Source organism: Oncorhynchus mykiss, chromosome 8, assembly GCF_057628025.1.
Source record: "Oncorhynchus mykiss isolate SJ-2025 chromosome 8, ASM5762802v1, whole genome shotgun sequence".
Lineage (NCBI taxonomy): Eukaryota > Metazoa > Chordata > Actinopteri > Salmoniformes > Salmonidae > Oncorhynchus > Oncorhynchus mykiss.
The window spans coordinates 17427995-17453846 of NC_143029.1; the positions used below are offsets into that span (position 1 = coordinate 17427995).

The 25852-nt window shown below is 45.1% G+C and overlaps 1 protein-coding gene across 3 annotated transcripts in view; it reads right to left on the reverse strand.

The window, feature by feature from the left end:
• The window catches only part of LOC110529504 (midasin), a 61787-nt gene that overhangs the window by 31839 nt on the left and 4096 nt on the right, over positions 1-25852 (reverse strand). For 2 of the 3 annotated variants that reach the window (XM_036984899.2, XM_036984898.2), the window contains exons 7-43: positions 22468-22599; positions 22240-22343; positions 22040-22154; positions 21564-21757; positions 19375-19456; positions 18805-18900; positions 18333-18445; positions 17653-17801; positions 17488-17548; positions 17156-17370; positions 14489-14592; positions 14234-14378; positions 13942-14038; positions 13176-13289; positions 12875-13022; positions 11356-11463; positions 11063-11214; positions 10059-10237; positions 9719-9927; positions 9377-9523; positions 9122-9263; positions 8787-8921; positions 7418-7556; positions 6600-6738; positions 6042-6172; positions 5715-5853; positions 5408-5537; positions 4908-5165; positions 4548-4745; positions 4153-4361; positions 2522-2644; positions 2108-2305; positions 1872-1979; positions 1243-1431; positions 1057-1146; positions 621-884; positions 213-480 (exon numbers count right to left, since the gene is read on the reverse strand). In XM_036984899.2, coding sequence (XP_036840794.2) covers positions 213-480; positions 621-884; positions 1057-1146; positions 1243-1431; positions 1872-1979; positions 2108-2305; positions 2522-2644; positions 4153-4361; positions 4548-4745; positions 4908-5165; positions 5408-5537; positions 5715-5853; positions 6042-6172; positions 6600-6738; positions 7418-7556; positions 8787-8921; positions 9122-9263; positions 9377-9523; positions 9719-9927; positions 10059-10237; positions 11063-11214; positions 11356-11463; positions 12875-13022; positions 13176-13289; positions 13942-14038; positions 14234-14378; positions 14489-14592; positions 17156-17370; positions 17488-17548; positions 17653-17801; positions 18333-18445; positions 18805-18900; positions 19375-19456; positions 21564-21757; positions 22040-22154; positions 22240-22343; positions 22468-22599 — 5524 coding nt within the window. Of the gene's footprint in view, positions 1-212; positions 481-620; positions 885-1056; positions 1147-1242; positions 1432-1871; positions 1980-2107; positions 2306-2521; positions 2645-4152; positions 4362-4547; positions 4746-4907; positions 5208-5407; positions 5538-5714; positions 5854-6041; positions 6173-6599; positions 6739-7417; positions 7557-8786; positions 8922-9121; positions 9264-9376; positions 9524-9718; positions 9928-10058; positions 10238-11062; positions 11215-11355; positions 11464-12874; positions 13023-13175; positions 13290-13941; positions 14039-14233; positions 14379-14488; positions 14593-17155; positions 17371-17487; positions 17549-17652; positions 17802-18332; positions 18446-18804; positions 18901-19374; positions 19457-21563; positions 21758-22039; positions 22155-22239; positions 22344-22467; positions 22600-25852 lie in introns of all 3 variants that reach the window. The other variant, XM_090242697.1, reaches the window with a different exon arrangement.

A 25852-nucleotide genomic window follows, 5' to 3' on the forward strand; every position in this document is an offset into this window, starting at 1 on the left:
CGTGCTGTGAGCAAAATGTTATGGTTAGTTTGCTCACAGCTCCTGCGTAGAATGACCTAGCGTATAATTACCCATTAGCACCAAAAAAGTTTGTGATTCTTAACTTCAAACAGTCCATAAATCACCTACTCATACACCACCACTATGATTCTAGTGTTCGTCTGTTCTAGAGAGAGCTACACCCTCAGGTTGCTGCCTGTTCCTGACATTACCTGTGAACACCTTGAGTTTGGTGTTGAGCTTCTGCAGCAGGAGGATGATGACCTCCAGTTTGTTGAGGGCTTCGGAGGTCACCGTCCCGCCGGTCCTCTCCAGGCCCTCCTCCTTCAGCCAGCGACAGAACAGGCTCCAGGTCTTCAGCAGGAACTCTGTGTCCTGGACCCCTGCCCCGTCCAATGACATCAGACCTCGCCGTGTTACCATGGCAACGATGTAGTCCACGTTCTCCAGCACCTGCTGCCATGGCCGCACGATGTCAACCTGGAAAACAGACCCAACCAGCTTGTAATACAACCCTCTATATTAAGATATCAAGAGTGTTAATAATCCCAAAGGATTACTACATTTAGTTACCAGTTTGGTCTCTCTTTGAGACTCTGTGACTAGACTGGACTAGTTACCTGTTCAAACCCTCCCAGCAGCTCGGTGGTGTCCATGGCACTGTTCATTGCCATGACCCGGAGGCGGTGTCCAGTGAGCAGGGCCAGGAGGCGCACCAGGCTGGTCTTCCCGCTGGCCGTGGGGCCTACCAGCACCGTCATCCAGCCCATCTCCACACACTTCATCAGGGACTCCAGGGGCCGCAGTGCCTGGTGGGTGATAGACAGAGGGGGGTCTAGGGCCACGGGGGATCCACCGCTACGCTGGAGGACAGAGAATCCCACCTGGATGACAGAGAGAGAGGAGGATGAAGACACGGGTTAATTCACTATGCGGATAGCTAGCTCTGAATGAAAGATATGACACCATGTACATTCAGTACATATGATTAATTCAAAGGATTACTTGATAATATCTTTTAAACCAAAACTGGATGGAGTTTGCAACATGACTGACCTGCAGATTGAGTGGAGTGATGTGGAATTGTCTTGATCCGGTGTAAGGCTCAAAGGCCTCCCCAAACACCTTCCTGAACACAGATAGCACCTGAAGACAAAACATGTGATGAGATAAACAGGAAGTTTGAACACAAACCCACTGAGTAAAGATAGTGCATATGTACAGGAGTTGTAGTCTACATACCTGGGCCTTGTCTGCCTTGGTTCTCATCCTGTCAGCGTACACCAACCCCACGTGCTGACCCGGGTTGAAGAACCCTGGTGATTGGTCAGTCTGCATCAGCTGACACCAGCGGAACATGTCGCGCAGGTTGAACTCCCAGGGGCCTCCTTTTTGACCCCACTTCCTCTCCACAGATACATCAAGGACCAGCTTACAAAATCAAATAGAATACAACTTTATTGTCCATCGAAACTGAATTGTTCTTTTTACTGTCTTTTTAGGGGAACAGTGGTAAGCAATGTTAGTGGCTGGGCAAAATGGTGTTTAAGACAGCAAAAAATGACTAGTTGACTAAATATGGTGGCCAACACTGAATCTGGGGGAGTCCTAAAACCTAAAAGTCCCCAAAATAAACCAGAGTGACTGTGGTAAACCCCCACCCCCCACTAATGGTTATAAATGTGAGGAACATCAGCTGCTGCTCTACAGGCTGGTGGCCAGTGTCATTGGCTGGAACAGCGGGGTCAAATTGGACACATGTAATCTTCCCAATAGTCAATGGTCACAGAACAAAAAAGCCTATCAAGTAACAACCAGTTGTTTTGAAATAAATAAAATGGAAGCCAATGTAAAAGGACTCCTCTACCTACCCGGTTGTTGAACTGCACCATTTTAGAGATGATCTGATTGTCAATGTTTGGGAAGATGGAGTCTCCTATAAATTCCATGTCCTCACTGGTCAGCTGATCCACAAACACCTGAGAAAACAGTTGAAATTCCAATACAATTTCACAAAAAGACAAAAATATATGTTCAACCATACTATTTATTCAACATATCAATTCATAATATATCTAAAATACTTGGCTAGCTCTTTATATCTTACCTGAGTGAATCTGTTGAGGAAAGATTTGGGCAGGCCCTTGCGCCCCCCTCCTTGAGTGAAGGGGTTCTGGCAGCCGAAGATCTTTGTCTTCTCGTGTTGTACCTGGAAGCTCATGCCCAGCTCTGGGATGTAGATCTCAGCACGGTGGTCAAAGCAGGCGTTTAACCCCTCCAGCACAGACTGAGAGGCCAGGTTCAACTGCACAGAAGTAGAGAAAAATAGATACGTCATTATCCAATAATTGTGTCATACAAAATCGTATTCTTCTCCATACAATATTTTTCTCCTAAAGCTTTATTCTATTCTGGAGTCCCACTCAAGAATTGATGTAATCTGAAACAATGCAAATTCCCTCTCAAGTTGACATGTCTATTAACTGGTGAGTTAATATAAAAAAAAAACATGATTCCATACCTCATCCAGGACAATCCAGTGTCCAGCCTTCAGTCCAGCCAGGAGAGGGCCATCGCGCCATGCAAACTCTCCCCCTTTCCCTCCTTCCACAGGCAGGTCGGTCCCAAACAGGTCTGTCACATCCTGTCAGGAAAGGAAATTACATCATACATAGGTTTAGAGTGCTATCTCTGGTGTTTTTAATTCCTCCCTTATGGTGCTTTTCATTTCACAATATTATGCAATTAAAACAATAATAGTACAATATGACAATAACATGTACCTATAAATTCTATACTGAACAAAAATATAAAACGCAACATTCAACAGTTTCAAAGATTTTACTGAGTTACAGTTCATATAAGGAAATCGGTCAATTGAAATCAATTCATTAGGCCTTAATCTATGGATTTCACATGACTGGGAACACAGATCTGCATCCTTTGATCACAGATACCTTTAAATAAAAAGTTGATCAGGCTGTTGATTGTGGCCTGTGGAATGTTGTCCCACTTGTCTTCAATGACTGTGCATAGTTCCTGAATATTGGCGGGAACTGGAACATGCTGTTGTACACATTAATCCAGAGCATCCTAAACATGCTCAATGGGTGACATGTCTGGTGAGTATGCAGGCCATAGAAGAACTGGGACATTTTCAGCTTTCAGGAACTGTGTACAGATCCTTGCGACATGGGGCAGTGCATTATCATGCTGAAACATGAGGTGATGGCGGCGGATGAATGGCACGACAATGGGCCTCAGGATCTCGTCACAGTATCTCTGTGCGTTCAAATTGCCATCGATAAAATGCAACTGTGTTCATTGTCCGATGCCAGCCCATACCATAACCCCACCATGGGGCACTCTGTTTACAACGTTGACATAAGCAAACTGCTCGCCCACACAACGCCATACACATGGTCTGTGTTTGTGAGGCCGTATTAGACTTTCTAAAAACGACATTGGAGGTGGCTTATGGTAGAGAAATTAACATTACATTCTCTGGCAACAGCACTGGTGGACATTCCTGCAGTCAGCATACCAGTTGCATGCTCCCTCAAAACTTAAGACATCTGTAGCATTGTGTTGTGTGACAAAATTGCACATTTTAGAGTGGCCCTTTATTGTCCCCAGCACAAGGTGCACCTGTGTAATGATCATGCTATTTAATCCGCTTCTTGATATGCCACACCTGTCAAATTATCTTGGCAAAAGAGAAATGCTCACTAACAGGATTGTAAACAAATGTGTGCACAAAATCTGAGAGAAATAAATGGTTTGTTTATATGAAACATTTTCTGGGATCTTTTACTTCAGGTCATGAAACAACACTCTACATGTTGCATTTATATTTTGGTTCAGTATAGTTTAAAAAGTTCAGACATTATGTAACAATACAACATAGTATTCACCAGTGGAGGTTGCGGAGGGGAGGACAGCTCATAATAATGGCTGGAAATAGAGTGGCATCAAACCATGTGTTTGATATCATTCCACCTATCATGCTCCAGCCATTACCACAAGCCCGTCCTCCCCAATTAAGATGCCACCAACCTCCTAAGGTGTACACATGCAAATAAATAGTAATCCAGACAATAACATCCAACATTTGCATTATCATTGTAAAGAGCCCCAGTTAAAGTTTCTTACAGTCTGCTCCGAGAGGTTGATCCTGACGAGGTGGTTCCCTGAAGCCTTTGCCAGGGCGGCCACCAGGCTGGTCTTGCCCACGCCAGGGGAGCCCTCCAGCAGCACAGGTCTCTGCAGCTTCAGGGCCCTCAGGAGCCTCTGGGCGTTAACTGCTGTGGTGCCTGCTGCTAGGGCATAGTCCGTCAGGCTCCTGCTCTCACTCTCCGGGCCTGGCAGAACACAGGAAACATTCATTACCATTTTTACAAAAACAGATCCATTATAAACAACATGCTCTAGTCTAGGGTTGGGTTCTTAATGGCACCCTATTCCTTATATAGTGCACTATCTTTGACCAGGGTCCAATGGCCATTTGGGATGCTTCATGCTCTAATCTAGGATTAAAGTGTCCCCACCTGAGGAGATGTAGAAGGGGTCGATGCCAAAAAAGTCATCCCCCCACTGGGGCTCCCTGAGCAGGCTGGTGTCATAGACCCTCAGTGCGTCTAGCATCTCCTGGTCCAGCTTGGTGATCCCACCCAGCTTGGTATGCAGGAATCTCAGACAGGCCCTGCGCGCCACAAGGGCGTTCTCCGCAGCAGATACTGTTGTCCCTGTGACATCCCAAGAAGGAGAGAAAGACGTGAGATCATCATGAATCATCATGAAGCATCCTACACATGCACAACTTAGGAATTTGGTGTCCTTACGAAAGCACCAGAACATCACTATCAACAACAAGCAGTGTACTGTGACCTAGTGTCCCGGTGTCTGACCTGAGCCGATGGCGTCCACGTAGACCAGGCACGCGGCGTGGATGAAGGCAGTGACCGTGTCCAGCCGGAGGTCCCACTCAGCCTCCTCCTCGCCCTCGTCCCCCATGGTCATGAAGCTGTCGGCGTCACGCTCACACACCAGGTTGAGGAAGTTGACCCAGGACAGGATGTCCCTGACGCTGACCACGCAGCGCCGCCCAAAGTCCTGGTTGGTCAGCCAGTCAATAAAGTCCAGCATGAGCTCGGCAATGTCTCTTCCTGGGTTGGGGGTCAAAGGTCGTAGTTCATAGTGAGAGATAGCTACAACAAGGAAGTACAATAGAAATGGATGAACTTAATAATACAGTGAGGTACGGTGTGTACCTATGAACACATTTGAGACTAAGAAGATTTACACTCAAATGAGATATGTACAGGTAGGGAGACTATTCTAGCCTATCAAATGCTACTCCTAGATGAGGAGATGTATTCTGTCTGTGGTGTGTGGAGGAGAGGAGTACCTTGGTGGTCATTGTCATCCAATGAGAGGCTGGTCCTCAGGTTGTGCTGGATGATCTGCACCAGGTCACTGCGGCTGTTACTCTGAGGGCACCAGATCTCTGTGAACCTGTTCCTCAGCGCAGGAGAGAGCTGGACACACACACACACACAGAGAGATATGTTAACAAGTTGGACTGATCATCTACATAACAAACAGAAGTGGCTGTGGCCCTGTATGACCCTCCAGAGGCAGAAATAGAATAGGATGTAATTTTAGGGGCCGGTTTAGACTCTGGCCCTGCTGGTTCGTCTGTTGAAATGGTTTACCTCTTTCTTGCCGAAGTCTCCTCCAGGGTTCATGGTGGCAACCAGGCGGAAGTTCTGCTCTGCTGTGATCAGCTCCACGTCATCGTCATCTCCACTTCCTTTCTCTGCCAACACCAGAGACTTCTCCGTCTCTAGGACACTGAACCAATCAGAGCAGGGTCACAGGTCAACGATATCTAATGAAGTGTTATACGCTAACTATTGTGAGAAAGCGGCTCTATTACCATATTCACACTAGTATACCATTCAGAATGAAGTGATGTATTGGGCAGGGATTCTAAGCAGTACACTAGTGAGGATATTAGAACATAGTCAGCGTGTGTGTACCTGTTGAGTCTCTCCAGCACAGAGTCGTCAGCCAGGGAGATCTCGTCCATGAGGAACACCCCCCCCTCTCTCATGGCCAGGACTAGGGGCCCGTCGTGCCACTCAAACAACCTGCCGTCCTCAGCATCCGCCTGTACCAACACACAAAGACGGGGGGGGGGGGGGGGTCAGTGGGACTGGCCATCTGTATCATATACTAAAATATAATTTTACTTTAAGCATTTTTTATTTTACTCAATTACTGTGAGTTTTAAAATGATGAAGAACCTTAATGCCCTATAGAGGGTTTATGAGGGTTTAGGGGCGGCAGGTATCCCAGTGGTTAGAGCGTTGGACTAGTAACCGAAAGGTTGCAAGATCGAATCCCCGAGCTGACATGGTAAAAATCTGTCGTTCTGCCCCTGAACAAGGCAGTTAACCCACTGTTTCTAGGTAGTCATTGAAAATAAGAATGTGTTCTTAACTGACTTGCCTAGTTAAATAAAGGTAAAAAAAAAAAAAGAGGGTTCATAATTTACAGTTCATTTAAATTGTGACCATTAACGGTGTAGTATCTACCTGGTGTGTCCCAGTATGTCTGACAGGACGCAGGCCCCCCAGGAAGTCAGACGTCTCCATGTGCAGGTGACAGTTGAGGGAGAAGAACTTCTGTCCGGCCAGCGCAGCAAACAGCTGGCAGATGGTGGTCTTACCACACCTGGGGGGAGGAGAAAGTATGTTCTAACTGATCTGTCTTTCTGGGGGTTTAGGCTAGTACGTTTTTGCAGGGGTTCCCAAACTTTTTTACTCAGGCCTCCTCTTCCAGCATTTGGGAAAATCCCACGCCCCACTCCGTGCGCACATCTACTTCCATGGGCACAAGCACTGTTCATGACACAAACTGTTCACACCCCTCTTGTTGGCGGAGATAACATTTAGCAGGTTTACAGCTTGTTTCCTGCAATTCCATACATCTTGTCATGTCTAATTTGATTAGAGTGACTCGAACATCTACAAAATCTACGGGCTAAACAACCTAGCTATAAAATGTTAGCTGACACATTGACAAGTTAAATAGCTCTCTAAGGTCTGCAATGACTGACATGACAATAGGAAAACTGATGCTGCAATACTCAATTTCAAAATCGCCCCTTGTGCATTATACTATTACAACTTTCAAGAGTAAGTTGAACCCCAGACTGAGTTCCCCCCAGGGGGCGTGCCCCACAGTTTGGGAACCACTACGTTACTGTATTGGCTTCAAGAAGTGGACAGTTAGGAGAGCGTTGTCTTTCTGTAGTACGTACTAACCCATTCACTTCACCTACTGCTCGCATTACAGATTTAATTGACAATTGGAGAGATTTCCACAATCAGGAATTTAGGATGAATCCTACCCAGTGTCTCCCACCAATAGAACAGACTCCCCGAAATGCAGGGCCCGTCCCACCAGCACGGCCAGTCTCCTCATCCCCCGCGTCCACACCACGTGACGAAACTCCTCAGGCACGCCCGCGAAGCTGTCCACGAACGGACCTGCCATTCACAATAAACCAGATTAACTCTGACACACTGGCCAATACAAATAGCCTAATAAACTTGATCAAAGTCATTAGCAGATAAGTATGTTACAAAGGGAGGTGGTATCATTCCAGAACAACACTACATGATGGACAATCCATCCACTTCACACTCAATATTCATGTTCACACTCCATTGACCCCACATAATGGGGAATAGTGATACACTGTACCTTGTTGTCTCAACAGCTAAAGTACATATTTATGTATGTGCAGCCAAGAGTTATGAGGTTTCTCTCATTCCCTACATGCCCTTATAAGACACCATATTCACACTGAACATTCTCCATTCCACATTCATCATTCTCCATACCACATTCATCTTGAACATTCTCCATACCACATTCATCATCCTCCATACCACATTCATCTTGAACATTCTCCATACCACATTCATCATCCTCCATACCACATTCATCTTGAACATTCTCCATACCACATTCATATTGAACATCCTCCATACCACATTCATCATCCTCCATACCACATTCATCTTGAACATTCTCGATACCACATTCATCTTGAACATTCTCCATACCACATTCATATTGAACATCCTCCATACCACATTCATCTTGAACATTCTCCATACCACATTCATCATCCTCCATACCACATTCATATTGAACATTCTCCATACCACATTCATTTTGAACATTCTCCATACCACATTCATTTTGAACATTCTCCATACCACATTAATTTTGAACATTCTCCATACCACATTAAATTTGAACATTCTCCATACCACATTCATTTTGAACATTCTCCATACCACATTCATATTGAACATTCTCCATACCACATTCATATTGAACATTCTCCATACCACATGCATCTTGAACATTCTCCATACCACATTAATCTTGAACATTCTCCATACCACATTCATCTTGAACATTCTCCATTCATCTTGAACATTCTCCATTCCACATTCATCTTGAACATTCTCCATACCACATTCATGTTGAACATTCTCCATTCCACATTCATGTTGAACATTCTCCATACCACATTCTGTATTGTGACAGAACAGTTGTAGTCACAGTAGTGCTTTCCTGTATTGTTGACATACTCCCCCAATATGAACTGTTTGTGAGTGAGCAGGGTCATGCACACAGTTGGGTCGGGGGCAAAAGGGCATGTTGGTGTGTGTGTGTGAGAGAGAGAACCAGGCTCTACTTACTAAACTGTGTGGTGAGTTGTTGCTCTGAGAACAGGGTGTCAGAGTTCACCGTCCTCTTGAAGTGTTTCTCCAGGATGGACTGGATAGTGGAGGCCTCCTCTGGCTTCCTGACCCGCCCAGCCAGCAGCATGAACCCTGAGACACACACACACACACTTCAACAATCCTAAATACATAGGTGAAAATACATTACCATTGAAGTGAAGTAGAACATGATTTCACACATAAGTCCCACTGAAAAACAACAGACAGAGAAAGCAATAGAGACAAAAGCAGATGATAGTTTGTCGTATAAGATGGGACAAAATTGCTGCTGTGATCCTATTGGGCCTTACCGTCATCAGCCAAATGCTGCAGCCAATCGCGGGAGGCATCTGTCTGCTCCTCCAGCCGATAGCGGTCAGCCCAGCGGAAGAGATCTCTCAGGGTGATGAAGCCATGTTTCCCAGCAAACACCGTAGATCCCCTGCGAAGAGACTACACACACACACACACACACACAGTGAGTTCTAAAATTAGAACACACCATTACCTTATTGCCAATGGCAATGAGTTAACATATGAAAGGAGATTAAATATGAGACAGTCACCTGGAGTTCCTGCATGACTTTGACCAGCTTGGAGCAGTAGGATGGAGGAAGACTACATCTCTGGCAGAGGATGGTCTCTAGCTCATCACTTGGCAACTCGTCAAAGTGAAGCTCCACAAAACGATTCCTGAAGGCCCTGGACAGCACCTGAGGGGAGAGAAATTATATTACACTTTCATCACCATCCTAATTCCTGTGCCCGAAGGAACAGATCCCATGGTGCTCAATGAGCGTAGAAAATGTGTGCTTGCTTGTCTTGCACTATTTATGGCTGTGAAATAACCAAAACTACACTATCCCAATATAATCCTAATAACCCACTATGGCCCGAGTCACACGTACCTTTCTGCCTCCGTAGAGACCAGGAGGATTCTGGGTAGCAAACAGCATGAATCGGGGGTGCGCTTTGATCACTTCCTGTGTCTCTGCGACAAACAGCTCCCTGTTGTCGTCCAGCAGTCTGTTGAGGGCCTCGAGGACGTCAGTAGGGGCCAAGTTCAACTCATCCAGAATAATCCAGTATCCTTTCCTCATGGCGTCAATCAGAACGCCTACAGGGGAAACATACAGAGACACACACGCAGAGGCACACACACAAAAAGAAGACATTACACCGTGATCATGAACAGAACAGTCTGTGTGAGACACTGACTGCAGGGCTACAGTGTAGAACTGGCCGTACCCTCTTTGAAGATCAGCTTGCCCTTGCCGTCAGAGGAGTAGCAGCCGATGTACTCCTGGATGTCTGTGTGCTCGTGGTTGTTGATCCTGACACACTGGTTCCCCGTGGCTGCTGCTATCCACCTGACCAGGCTGGTCTTTCCCACCGAGGTCTCTCCTTGGATCAGGACAGGGTGGCTCCTGAAGAACAAACAAATATAGAATATTTCTAGTAGAGCCGGTTCGTGTCTGTGTTTCAATGTGCACTTAGTGGAAGAGGAATTGGCTGACCTCAAGTGTAGAGGTCATGGATGTGTCCCAAATGGCACCCTTTCCCTAGTGCACTAGTAGTGCACTAGGGAAAGGGTGCCATTTGAGACGCCAACTGTGTCCAGAGAAGAAGGGCAGAGAAACAATCAAGAACTTACTGGGGACGACTGACCTGTGGTGAGGTCGTGTAGAATTGCCCTGTGGTGAGGTCGTGTAGAATTGACCTGTGGTGAGGTCGTGTAGAATTGGGTAGTGTCTGTTTTTAGTTGTGTTTCAATTGTGCAATTGATTTTCCTTGGACTGAAGTGTGAAGGGCATGTATGCATCCCTAATGGCACCCTATTCCCTAGTGCACAAATTCTGAGCAGAGCCTAGGGATTAGTGCACTGTGTAGGGAATAGGGTGCCATTTGGGACAGAGCCCATGTGTCCAGATAAGACTAAATTAACCTCGTAATGAAGGGCAGAGAAACAATTGAGCACTGGGAACGATTGACCTGTGGTCAGGTCATGGCAACTACTCTCCACCACGACAACAGCAGCAGCAGCAATGTGGGAAAGTCATGTCATCTTTACGGCAGCAGTGATGACACAACCAATATTAGCCAATACAACTCATGTGACGCTCATTGTGCCAGCAACAGGTTGACGATACAACAGACAGTGGCTACTAGGACTGTACCACAGGTATTGACTAGGTTGACTGATAGATCCAGGGGGACGGGGGACAGCAGAAAGGGGAGCTCAGTTTTCTTACCCAGCAGACACCACCCTGGCCAGGTCACGCAGGTTAAGCTTGACGGAGGTGGTGAGGATGTAGCTGGGGTCCAGAGCCGGCTCCATCTCCCCCTGGGATACCCAGTAGCCCTCCATCTGAATGCAGGGCCGCCCCGTGGGCTCCGGGATGGGCTGTGGGGAAACACAGGGAGAACCATGTCTACTGAGGAATCTCATATTGAGGAATTATTAAGCTTTTTCTTAATTATCCATCAATCTCAATTAATACAAATATGGAATCAATAAAGTCATATTACAGGCCTGCAGTATTACCTGCTTCAGACACTTGATGTTTCCCCCCATGATGTGTTGACACACCAGTTTCTGGACCATTGGATGGGAGCTGCGGTCCAGCTGGGTAAGGAAACTCAAACAGAAGCCCTGGAAAAAGAGACCGATGGAGAATCTGGTCACATCTGAACCTATTTTCCAATCAATGAAGTTACTAAGGATATCAATATACAGTGCATTCAGGAAACTATTCAGACCCCGACTTTTTCCACATGACAGCCTTATTCTAAAATGGATTAAATATTCCCCCCATCAATCTACACACAATACCCTATACAGACAAGCCAAAAACTGGTTTAGAATTTTTTGCAAATGCGTTAAAAAAATATTATTTTTTAAATCACATCAACATAAGTATTCAGACCCTTTACCCTTTACTTAAGTATTCAGACCCTTTACTTTGTTGAAGCACCTCTGGCAGCGATTACATCCTTGAATCGTCATTGATATGACGCTACAAGCTTTGCACACCTGAGTTTCTCTCATTCTTCCCTGCAGATCTTCTCAAGCGCTGTCAGGTTTGATGAGCAGCATAGCTGTACAGCTATTTTCAGGTCTCTCAAGAAATGTTTGATCTGGTTCAAGTCCGGGCTCTGGCTGAGCCACTCAAGGACATTGAGACTTGTCCAGACGCCACACCTGCGTTGTCTTGGCTGTGTGCTGAGGGTCGTTGTCCTGTTGGAACGTGAACCTCCACCCCAGTCTGAGGTCCTGAGCACTCTGGTGCAGGTTTTCATTAAGGATCTCTGTGTACTTTGCTATGTTCATTTTTCTCTCAATCCTGACTAGTCTCCCAGTCCCTGCCTCTGAAAAACCTCCCCACAACATGATGCTGCCACCACCATGCGTCACCGTAGAGATGGTGCCACATTTCCTCCAGATGTGAAGCTTGGCATTCAGGCCAAAGAGTTCAATCTTGGTTTCATCAGACCAGAGAATCTTGTTTCTCATGGTCGAAGAGTCCTTTAGTTACCTTTTGGCAAACTCCAAGCAGGCTGTCATGTGACTTTTACTGAGGAGTGGCTTATGTATGGCCACTCTACCATAAAGGCCTGATTGGTGGAGTGTTGCAGAGATGGGAGAACTTTCCGGAAGGGCAACCATCTCCACAGAGGAACTCTGGAGCTCTGTCCAAGTGACCATTGGGTTCTTTGTCACATCCCTGACCAAGGCCCTTCTCCCCCGATTACTCAGTTTTGCCAGGCAGCCAGCTCTAGGGAGAGTCTTGGTGGTTCCAAACTTATGTAAATAAGGTACTTCTGTTGTTTATTTTGAATAAATTAGCAGAAATAAATAAAAATCTGTTTTTGTTTTGTCATTATGGGTATTGTGTGTAGATTGATGAGATGTTTTTTTTTTTTATCAATTTGAGAATAAAGCTGTAACGTAACAAAATGTGGAAAAAGTCAAGGGGCCTGAATAATTTCCGAATGTACTGTATGCTTATTTAGTCAATATAAAGGATGTCGAAATCAATGCTGGGAGAGCTCTGGCCTCCTACCTCGTAGAGAGAGCGCTGGACGCTGTAGCAGGGGTTGGCTGCCACATACTTCAGTGCCCTGCAGAGGGTACGCAGGCTGTAGTGGGGATGGTGTCCAGTCCCGTCCACCAGTTTGGAGGTAGCCTCCTTACGCACCGTCAGATAAAAGCTGCAGCAGCAAATACATGTTTTTTATTCAAATCTATCAATTAAACAATCAAATCAGCAATCAATATGACATGACATTCAACGTGACTTTGTGGAAACTTGATGAGCCATGTGATGCATATGACAGAGGACAGTATGTAATCTGACCCCTGACCTTATAATCCCGTTGATGACGTTCTTATTGGGGTTCAGGCCTTTCAGGTAGTCAGACACCAGGATGCGCAGGTCTCCTTCATTCTCCAGCTCCTCCACATACAGCTCAGTGAACCTGGGAAAGAAAGAGAGCAGCATGTCAAACCACAGCTAGTTGGGCCGCCAGATCCCGAACAGCTAGTTGGGCCGCCAGATCCTGAACAGCTAGTTGGGCCGCCAGATCCCGAACAGCTAGTTGGGCCGCCAGATCCCGAACAGCTAGTTGGGCCGCCAGATCCCGAACAGCTAGTTGGGCCGCCAGATCCTGAACAGCTAGTTGGGCCGCCAGATCCCGAACAGCTAGTTGGGCCGCCAGATCCTGAACAGCTAGTTGGGCCGCCAGATCCCGAACAGCTAGTTGGGCCGCCAGATCCCGAACAGCTAGTTGGGCCGCCAGATCCCGAACAGCTAGTTGGGCCGCCAGATCCTGAACAGCTAGTTGGGCCGCCAGATCCCGAACAGCTAGTTGGGCCGCCAGATCCCGAACAGCTAGTTGGGCCGCCAGATCCCGAACAGCTAGTTGGGCCGCCAGATCCCGAACAGCTAGTTGGGCCGCCAGATCCTGAACAGCTAGTTGGGCCGCCAGATCCCGAACAGCTAGTTGGGCCGCCAGATCCTGAACAGCTAGTTGGGCTGCCAGATCCTGATAAGGTAGTAGGTTTGCCAGTATGCTCATAAGTTAAAGACATTTCAGTCAAACACCAGGCCAGCTCAGCCCTTGTTCTAACCTGTTCCGTATGCCCAGGGGCAGGTTCCTCTTCCCCACGTCAGTCGCTGGGTTCATGCAGGCAAAGAGACGGAAGTCTGGATGGCGAACCAGGGGCTCTGTACAAAAAAAAAAAGACATTTAATTTCAGTAGCAGCATCAAAGTGATCATATTTCCAAGGTCATAATCAGTTAATACCTTCATGACCAAAGCCATGACAATAACAATATGCAATTTATTACATGTAATGCAACAGTGATATAAAGTGTTATAACATGTCATAACATGCTATGGAGAGCAGTGGGCGCCTCACCAGTGTCTCCGCGGTCCAGCAGCACCAGAGAGCCGGCGGTGCCTTCCAGCAGGCCACTCAGACACTCCAGAGTCTCTGCTGCAGCCAGGTTCATCTCATCCAGCAGGATCCACTCTCCCTTCTTCACCGCCTGGGCCAGAGTCCCCTGTAGAGAGACACACACGGTTTAAAATCACAGCAGGTTGGTGGTCAACAGGGATATGTAGTGTGTGTGTGTGTGTGTGAGAGAGTGAGACAATTTAGGTAAACCTTTACCTCTACAAAGGCAAAGACCAGTGCGGTCTCACAGGCTCTGATCTGCTGCTGTGTCTGAGCCAGCCTCACGGCCAGGGTTTCCCACTGCTCCTGCAGCAAGGCGGCTGGGGAAATCAGCACACAAAAACAGACTGAGAACAGCCTAAGGCAACACTCACATTTCTGTCACAGTGAGAGTAGAGGAGTAAGCTATTCAAGACAAGAAGGAATGAAGGTACTTATTTTGGTTGTTTTCCAAATGGCAACACGTATCTATATGATGCACTACAGTGCCTTCCAAAAGTATTCACACCCCTTGATTTTTTCCCACATTCAGTTATGTTACAGTCTGGATTTTAAATTAATTAAAGTTCATGTACATACATAGTGTTTAACGTGATTTTTGAATGACTACCTCATCTTTGTACCTCACATATTCAATTATCTGTAAGGTCCCTCTGTCAAGCAGTGAATTTCAAGCACAGATTCAACCACAAAGACCATGGAGGTTTTAAAGAAGGGCAACTGTTTTTTAAAAAGCAGGCAATGAATAGCCCTTTGAACTTGGTGAAGTTATTACACTTTGGAAGGTGTATCAAAACACCCAGTCACTACAAAGATACAGCCGTCCTTCCTAGCTCAGTTGCCGGAGAGGAAGGAAACCGCTCAGGGATTTCACCATGAGGCCAAATCCAGAATTTAATGGCAGTGATAGGAGAAAACTGAGGATGGATCAACAACATTGTAGTTACTCCACAAAACTAACCTAATTAACAGAGTGAAAAGAAGGAAGCCTGCACAGAATAAAAATATTCCAAAACATGCAGTGTGTGCAACAAGGCACTAAATAAGGACAATAACCTAAAACACAAGGCCAAATCTACTCTGGAGTTGCTTACCAAGAGGACAGTGAATGTTCCTCAGTGGCCGACTTACAGTTTTGACTTAAAATATACAGTTGAAGTCGGAGGTTTACATACACCTTAGCCAAATATATTTAAACTCAGTGTTTCACAATTCCTGACATTTAATTATTGTACAAATTCCCTGTCTTAGGTCAGTTAGGATCACCACTTTATTTTAAGAATGTGAAATGTCAGAATAATAGTAGAGATGATTTATTTCAGCTTTTATTTCTTTCATCACATTCCCAGTCAGGTTGCAAGCCTCCCTCTTTTTCCTCCAAACATAACGATGGTCATTATGGCCAACAGTTCTATTTTGTTTCATCAGACCAGAAGACATTCCTCCAAAAAGTACGATCTTTGTCCCCACGTGCAGTTGCAAACCGTAGTCTGGCTTTTTTTATGGCGGTTTGGGAGCAGCGGCTTCTTCCTTGCTAAGCGGCCTATCAGGTTACTTTTGTACCTGTTTCTACCAGCATCTTCACAAGGTCCTTTGCTGTTGTTCTGGGATTGATTTGCACTTTTCACACCAAAGTACGTTCATCTCCAGGAGGTAGAACGCGTCTCCTTCCTGAGCGGTATGACGGCTGCGTGGTCCCACGCGGTATAACGGCTGTGTGGTCCCATGCTGTTTATACTTGCGTACTATTGTTTGTACAGATGAATGTGGTACCTTCAGGCATTTGGAAATTGCTCCCAAGGATGAACCAGACTTGTGGAGGTCTACAATTGTGTTTCTGAGGTCTTGGCTGATTGCTTTTCCCATGATGTCAAGCAAAGAGGCACTGAGTTTGAAGGTAGGCCTTGAAATACCCACAGGTACACCTCCAATTGACTCAAATGATGTCAATTGGCCTATCAGAAGCTTCTAAAGCCATAACATCATTTTATGGAATTTTCCAAGCTGTTTCAAGGCACAGTCAATTTAGTGTATGTAAACATCTGATCCACTGGAATTGTGATACAGTGAAATAATCTGTCTGTAAACAATTGTTGGAAAAAAGACTTGTGTCATGCACAAAGTAGATGTTCTAACCGACTTGCCAAAACTCTAGTTTGTTATCAAGAAATGTGCGGAGTGGTTGAAAAACGAGTTTTAATGAATCCAACCTAAGTGTATGTAAACTTCCGAATTCAACTGTACCTGAAAATCTAGAGAACAAAAAAAAATCAAGAACTGAAAATGGTTGTCAAGCAATCATCAACAACCAATTTGACAGAGCTTGATTAAGTTTAAAAATAATAAATGGGCAAATGTTGTACAATCCAGTTGTGGAAAATTCTTTGAGACTTACCCAGAAAGATTCACAACTGTAATCACTGCCAAAGGTGCTTCTACAGTATTGACTCAGGGGTGTGAATATTTATGTGAATAATGTTCTAACATGTCTAAAAACATGTTTTCTCTGTCACTATGGGGTATTGTACACAGATAAAAACATGATTTAAAAAATGTAATCAATTCTGAATTCAGGCACCACAAATGTGGAATAAGTCAAGGGGTATGAAAACTTTCTGAAGCCATTTTTTAAAATGTTACCTTTATTTAACCAGGCAAGTCAGTTAAGAACAAATTCTTATTTTCAATGACGGCCTAGGAACAGTGGGTTAACTGCCTGTTCAGGGGCAGAACGACAGATTTGTACCTTGTCAGCTCAGGGGTTTGAACTTACAACCTTCCAGTTACTAGTCCAACGCTCTAACCACTAGGCTATCATGCCGCCCATTAGGGAATAGGGTGTCATTTGGGGATGCCAACAATATCTACAGAGTGTGGTGGTACCATTGTTTTTTTCCTGCAGCTCCGACTTGCTGAGGGCCGACTTGCAAACGTGGTCCATGAGCTTAAGGAGGTCCTGCCAGCGCTTGCCCCTGAAGCAGGTCTGCACGTGGCCCAGGAAGGTCAGGTTCTGCTTGCGGGAGTAGGTCTGGGAGAACACGTCCTCGAAGGCCTCACGCAAGGGCAGCAGGATCAGCTTGTGGTCCACTGGTTTATACCTTAGATCAGGGAAGAGAATATGCCTACTCAGTACCAATGCAGGCCAGGGTAATATCCCTGTCTGAATATGCTGGTATAGGTGTAAGTTCATACAAGAAAAGGACTAATTCCCTTACCCTCCTAGCAGGTCAGCTGTATCACTCTGCTGGTTCATATTCACCACCCGTAACCTGTGTCCTAGAGAGGGAGCGAGAGAGAAGGGGAACATAGGTGTTGGTTAGTGGGTACCCACTATACCATGTTGTCCGAGAGAAGCTTTCTGGCAGAGTGTTGCGTCTCACCAGTGATTCCAGCCAGGTACTGCACAGTGGATGTCTTGCCCGTGCCCGTCTCTCCGACCAACAGAATGGGCTCGCCCTGGGTAACACACACTGCTAGCTGTTCCAAAAGCACTGCAGAGGGCCGCGTGGCAGCAAATGTCTGCTTCTCACTGTGCACATTGAGATACACATAGGTTAGGTTACACTTTTACTCAAATTTTACCTACAACAATTTCAAAATGCATATACTTGAAAGCAGGTCAAAATATATATTAATAATACATTCATCAACAAATATACTTTTTTGTTCCCCCCAATTGTAGATTTCCAAAGGTGCCTTTCTGATGTAGGGTTTTTGATTTTAGTCATATGCTGAGGACTGGAATATTTGCTGGTTTATCAAAGTGTGTAGTTAGGGATCAATTCAATGTTTATTCAATCAACCAGCGGGAGTCTATTTGGCTGGGTAAGTGTTGGGCCTGGCAAAGCGACAGTAACGTCCATATTGTCTAAACAGACAGGTTACGGGCACAGACTGGCAGGGCTGGCAGCCTGACTCAGTGTGTTCCATAAGCGACAGCTGGCAGGCAAATATCGGACTACTAACCCTTATGTGGCCGGGTACTTAATTGACTTTAACAAATTGCAGTGCATCAGATGGCAACTAATTCGATTTAGGGTCACACATTTTGCTGACTTACTTGCAGATGCGGACCACTTCGTTCTGCTTCCGTTCCAGGGTCACTCTGCCCACCAAGGCCTCCAGCTCTGTGACAGAGATGCCAGGCTGGTACATCTGGCAGAAATGTGCAGCCTGAGAGGCAAACGACCATAGAAATAAGAATTAATAGAATGGCTTGGAAGTTCTAACCTTAGAAATAAGAATTAATTCATGTATTCTTATTTCTATGCACACAACCATCATGTCAACAGTCAACAACCATCACCGTGTCTGAGTCCAATAAAGCACCTGTGGCAAATGGCACTCAAATGGCTCTGGTCAAAAGTAGTGTCCTATATAGGGAATAGAGTGCCATTTGGGACTAGCTCTATGTCAGGAGACTGTAGATCATACATCATGTCCTAAAGTACGACAAACTTGTACATCAGTACTGAACTGGTTTTGATATACTGTCAGCAGAGGCCCATCATTTCCAGTGATGCTGGACTTACCTTCTCTTTGGAGATGTTGAGTTTGCTCCCGATGACCTCAGCCATGCACAGCCTCCTCTCTGGTCGGGATAGCATAGCTGTAAAGCAGTCTAGGGCCTAAAAGGGGGGAAAGCCGCAAAACAGTACAGTTAACAAGAGCATTCTTTTTTTGGGCGGCAAATTGTTAAAAGTTTCTGACACTGTTACAGCTACATTGATTTTCCATTCAAATATGGATTGTGCTAACTCAATGAATCTATTCGCAGTCCATACTAAACTTTGTTCAACCAACCCAATCCACAGTCAGTCCTGGTTCAGGAGGCTAACCCTAAAGAGCCATGAAAAAAAGTGTTGAACACATCGAGCCCTATTACGGCTAAAGGATTTTCCATCCTGACATAGATTAGGTAATAACCTTAACAGAGTCTAACCTTGCCAGTTCTACATAGCCACAGAGTTCTAAGAGACAAGTTCAAAATGATCCGTGGTGAACAACAGTTCAAGCCCGAAATCTTCTTTAACATAGTAAACAATGGCAGGAGGGTGACAACATTGCAATGACAGCCTGTGCTGCTGTGACTCGAGGCTCACCTCTAAGAAGACATGTTGAGCGGTGGCAGAAGAGGTGCTGTCAAAGTTACTGCTGATCCTCTCACACCATTTCAGCAGGTCTCTGTAAAATATAGAGTAGAAGTTACATAAGGGCTCTCCAACCCTGTTCCTGGAGAGCTACCCTCCTGTAGGTTCTCACTCCAACCCTGTTCCTGGAGAGCTACCCTCCTGTAGGTTTACACTCCAACCCTGTTCCTGGAGAGCTACCCTCCTGTAGGTTTACACTCCAACCCTGTTCCTGGAGAGCTACCCTCCTGTAGGTTTTCACTCCAACCCTGTTCCTAGAGAGCTACCCTCCTGTATGTTTACACTCCAACTCTGTTCCTGGAGAGCTACCCTCCTGTAGGTTCTCACTCCAACCCTGTTCCTGGAGAGCTACCCCCTGTAGGTTCACACTCCAACCCTGTTCCTGGAGAGCTACCCCCCTGTAGGTTTTCACTCCAACCCTGTTCCTAGAGAGCTACCCTCCTGTAGGTTCTCACTCCAACCCTGTTCCTGGAGAGCTACCCCCTGTAGGTTCACACTCCAACCCTGTTCCTGGAGAGCTACCCTCCTGTAGGTTTTCACTCCAACCCTGTTCCTAGAGAGCTACTCCCCTGTAGGTTTACACTCCAACCCTGTTCCTGGAAAGCTACCCTCCTCTAGGTTCTCACTCCAACCCTGTTCCTGGAGAGCTCCCCTCCTGTAGGTTCTCACTCCAACCCTGTTCCTGGAGAGCTCCACTCCTGTATGTTTTCACTCCAACTCTGTTCCTGGAGAGCTACCCTCCTGTATGTTTTCACTCCAACTCTGTTCCTGGAGAGCTAATCTCCTGTAGGTTTTCACTCCAACCACAGTTGAAACTAACCTGATTCACTTTATCAACCACTATATTATTACAATCAGGTGCGCTAGATTAAGGTTGGAGTGAAAATCTACAGGACGGTTACTCTCCAGGAACAGGGTTGAAGAGCCCTGGGTTACATAAATATGGCAATGATAAACAGAGGAGTTGGCTTAAGGACACAGATTTAGGACCAGGTTAAGTTTTCCATCAATGATTGGAGAAAAGATTCAGCTGAGAAACAGTTGATCCAATAGGGTTGTCCTGACCTACATTCTGTCCTGACCTACATAAGAGCTTACTTAGCAGGCCAGGTTGCAAACTCAAATGAAAACAACATTCTTTATGTACATTAACTGCAGTGATGCATGCAGCTCTAAAATAATAATTATCCAAGTGGCCCACAGCGGCGTATGGAACAACATGCTCACATTTTGATTTTACACCAAGGGAAAAGCCCTGAGCCCAACACGTACACACAGGTATTCCCCATATGAACCCTTACAAATGGGTGAAAAACAAGTGGCCTCCACAAAATTAGAGGATCAGGTCTGAACTGGTTACCTAATGATAAGGGCTGTCCTGGTGTAACGTCTAGCATCTGTGGATCCAGCTCTATAGAAAAGAACGGTCCAATCGATGGGCCATCGAGCGCAGGCAGCAGCACCCAGTGGAAAGCTAATTAAAGTCCTGAGGGCTAGCTGCCTGGTCATTTCATCTCCCAGTGGGCCAGTGCAGATCCTAATGTAAACCCCACAACCCACCTCTGCTCTGGGACGCATGTGGTGGGATGGATGGGGCCACTGGGTTTACCTGAATCTGGGGATTGACCATTACTGTAGATCTGAGCAGCTAGGGAATCATGACAATGAGTTCATCACCAGTTCATACTGGCAGAGAGACAGTGTCATCTTTCAATGCAGCGGGAAAAATATTGTGTATAGACACCTATGGTGGGAATCAGATAAACCATGAGAACTGAACATGAATAAATTGCTCATTGCTACAAAATGAGACAGAAAAGCTAAAGGTAAATAAAAGGGGGGAGCTGAAAATAAGAGCATATATTTTTATTGTATTTAACTAGGTGAGTCAGTTAAGAACAAATTCTTATTAACACTGACGACCTACCAAAAGGCCTCCTGCGAGGAAGGGGTCCTGGGATTAAAAATAAACACAATATATATACAGATCAACACACACACACACACACATCACAACAAGAGAGACAACACAACATAAAGGGAGACCTAAGACAACAACATAGCAATGCAGCAACACATGACAACACAGCATGGTAGCAACACAACATAACAACATGGTAGCAGCCATAGCATGCCATTACCTCAGTGACAGTCCCCTCCCCTCCAGGGATGTGGTCTTGTCCTCCAGCCTGTGATGAGACACCTCTGGTGCATGAATACTGTCTGTGTGGCCCAGTGCCACCGGGTCAGGGTGCCTCTCTCCAGTCAGCTGGCAGTAGATGTCAAGGAGGCGCTCCACCACAACCGTTAGGTTAGGGTACCGGTTCACCAGCACCTGCACAGGCAAAGAACAACAGTTAAAGAGAGATTTAAAGAGAATTAAAACAATGCTTCAATTGCAAATTATATCCAAGTTTCCAAAGGCAAAGAACACGACTGTTAGCTTCAGGAACTTCATTAGTAAGATAAAACTGGTTATAAAGTACAGTGCGATTAGGATTCTGTAGTACATCATGCTAGAAAAAAAACACACTTGAAACAGAGGATACACTGGTCATTATATAGACCACAGGGAATTGATGTGGACTCCATTGGATCATGTCCTCAGTCGTCTCACCTTCTTCAGTTCCTCTCGTGTCATGTTTCCAATCTGTAGTTTAGTCCAGTACTTGTCCAAGAGAGCTGCGTGGGTGTTCTGTGGCCTGTACCAGCCTCCGGCACTGTGGAACATTCTACACACAAAACATCCCAGTTATTTTCTGTGTAAAAGGAGGACGATATTCATAGGGTCACACATGGGCCACATGACATTCTTACCTTCTCGTAGCAAAGAATTGGAAGCCTGGAGCCACTTCAATGCAGTCCTCCCGTCCTGGGATCATCAGCTGTTTATTCTCCATCAAGGGAAGGAGTACAGATATCTGCAAGGCATACAACTCATTTGATAAAATACCTTGTAGCCTTGAACCTACTACTACAGTAATAACTACATTAACAGGTCACTTCATGTAATTCCATGCGTGATTCAGCTGTGCAAAAACCCACCACATCCAGAGGAGCATGGTCAATGTCCTCCAACAGGATCCAATGTCCTTTAGAGACAGCCTGTGTCAGGGAACCTGGCTGCCACACAAACTTCCCTGGGATATCAGTACAGCGATACATCCCAAGCAACATCTGCAATAAAGCAGCAAAGAGATTAGATCATTCCTATCAACCATTCAAAAACAGTAGAATGCGCTCAGAGGACGACACTAGAGTTCCAGGAAAAATATAAAGTACCAGTCAAAAGTTTGGACACACCTACTCATTCAAGGGTTTCTTTATTTGTACTATTTTCTAGATTGTAGAATAATAGTGAAGACATCAAAACTATGAAATAATACAAATGGAATCATCTAGTAACCAATAAAGTGTTAAACAAATCGAAATATATTGTATGAGATTCTTCAAAGCAGCCACCATTTGCCTTGATGACAGCTTTACACACACTTGGCATTCTCTCAACCAGCTTCACCTGGAATGCTTTTCCAAAAAAGTCTTGAAAAGTCTTGAAGGAGTTGCCACATATGCTGAGCACTTGGCTGGCTGCTTTTCCTTCACTCTGCGGTCCAACTCATCCCAAACCGTCTCAGTTGAGTTGAGGTTGGGTGATTGTGGAGGCCAGGTCATCTGATACATACAGCACTCCATCACTCTCCTTCTTGGTCAAATAGCCCTTACACAGCCTGGAGGTGTGTTGGGTCATTGTCCTGTTGAAAACAAATGAAAGTCCCACTAAGCGCAAACCATATGGGATGGCGTATCGATGCAGAATGCTGTGGTAGCCATACTGGTTAAGTGTGCCTTCAATTCTAAATAAATCTCTGACAGTGTCACCAGCAAAGCACCCCCACACCACCTCCTCCATGCTTCACGTGGGAACCACACATGCAGAGATCATCCATTCACCTACTCTGCGTCTCACAAAGACACAGTGGTTGGAACCAAAAATCTCAAGTTTGGACTCAGACCAAAAGGACAGATTTCCATTGGTGTAATGGCCATTGCTCGTGTTTCTTGGCCCAAGCAAGTCTCTTCTTCTTATTGGTGTCCTTTAGTCGTGGTTTCTTTGCAGCAATTTGACCATGAAGTCCTGATTCAAAAAGTATGTATTTGGGCCGCAATTTCTGAGGCAGTTAACTCTTATGAACTCATTTTTTATTTCACCTTTATTTAACCAGGTAGGCTAGTTGAGAACAAGTTCTCATTTGCAACTGCGACCTGGCCAAGATAAAGCATAGCAGTGTGAACAGACAACACAGAGTTACACATGGAGTAAACAATTAACAAGTCAATAACACAGTAGAAAAAATGAGTCTATATTCATTGTGTGCAAAAGGCATGAGGAGGTAGGCGAATAATTACAATTTTGCAGATTAACACTGGAGTGATAAATGATCAGATGGTCATGTACAGGTAGAGATATTGGTGTGCAAAAGAGCATTAAAGTAAATAAATATAAACAGTATGGGGATGAGGTAGGTAAAATTGGGTGGGTTATTTACAGATAGACTATGTACAGCTGCAGCGATCGGTTAGCCTCTCAAATAGCAGATGTTTGAAGTTGGTGAGGGAGATAAAAGTCTCCAACTTCAGCGATTTTTGCAATTCGTTCCAGTCACAGGCAGCAGAGAACTGGAACGAAAGGCGGCCAAATGAGGTGTTGGCTTTAGGGATGATCAGTGAGATACACCTGCTGGAGCGCGTGTTACGGGTGGGTGTTGCCATCGTGACCAGTGAACTGAGATAAGGCGGAGCTTTACCTAGCATGGACTTGTAGATGACCTGGAGCCAGTGGGTCTGGCGACGAATATGTAGCGAGGGCCAGCCGACTAGAGCATACAGGTCACAGTGGTGGGTGGTATAAGGTGCTTTAGTAACAAAACGGATGGCACTGTGATAAACTGCATCCAGTTTGCTGAGTAGAGTCCTCTGCAGCAGAGGTAATTTGGGGTCTTCCTTTCCTGTGGCAGTTCTCATGAGAGCCAGTTTCATCAAAGAGCTTGATGGTTTTTGCAACTGCGCTTGAAGAAACTTGAAAAGTTCTTGAAATGTTCCGGATTAACTGACCTGCATGTCTTAAAGTAATGATGGACTGTTATTTTGCTTTGTTTATTTGAGCTGCTCTTGCCATATTATGGACATGGTCTTTTACTAAATAGGGATATATTCTGTATAGCACCCCTACCTTGCCACAACAACTGATCGGCTCAAACGCATTAAGCAGAAAATCTATTATTTAAAAAAGTACACATGTTAATTGAAATGCACCTCATGAAGCTAGTTGAGATAATGCCAAAAGTGTGCAACGCTGTCATCAAGGCAAAGGGTGGCTACTTTGAAGAAGCTCAAATATAAAATACTATTTTGGTTACTACATGATTGATGATACATATGGGGCGGCAGGTAGCCAAGTGGCTTTAGAGTACTGGGCCAGTAACCGAAAGGTTGCTACATCATATCCCCGAGCAGACAAGGTAAAAATCTGTTGTTCTGCCCCTGAACAAGGCAGTTAACCCACAGTTCCTAGGACATCATTGAACATTTGATCTTAACTGATTTGCCTAGATAAAAGGTTTTTTAAATTGTATTTTATGATTCCACGTGTTATTTCATAGTTTTAATGTCTTCACTATTATTCTACAATGTAGAAAACAGTAAAGATAAAGAAAAAAAATTGAATGAGTAGGTACAGTTGAAGTCGAAAGTTTACATACACCTTAACCAAATACATCTAAACTCAGTTTTTCACAATTCCTGACATTTAATCTGAGTAAAAATTACCTGTCTTAGGTCAATTAGGATCACCACTTTATTTTAAGAATGTGAAATGTCAGAATAATAGTAGAGAGAATGATTTAATTAAGCTATTAATTATTTCATCACATTCCCGGTGGGTCAGAAGTTTACATACACTCAATTAGTATTTGGTAGCATTGCCGTTAAATTGTTCAACTTGGGTCAAACATTTTGGGTAGCCTTCCACAAGCTTCCCACAATAAGTTGGGTGAATTTTGGCCCATTCCTCCTGACAGATCTGGTGTAATGGAGTCAGGTTTGTAGGCCTCCTTGCTCACACACACACACTTCTTCAGTTCTGCCCAAAAATGTTCTATAGGATTGAGGTCAGGGCTTTGTGATGGCCACTCCAATACCTTGACTTTGCTGTCCTTAAGCCGTGTTGCCACAACTTTTGAAGTACGCTTGGGGCCATTGTCCATTTGCAAGACCCAACTTCCTGACTGATGTCTTGAGATGTTGCTTCAATATATACACATAATTTTCCTCCTCATGATGCCATCTATTTTGTGAAGTGCACCAGCCCATCCTGCAACAAAGCACCCCCACAACATGATGCTGCCATCTCAGTGCTTCACGTTTGGGATGG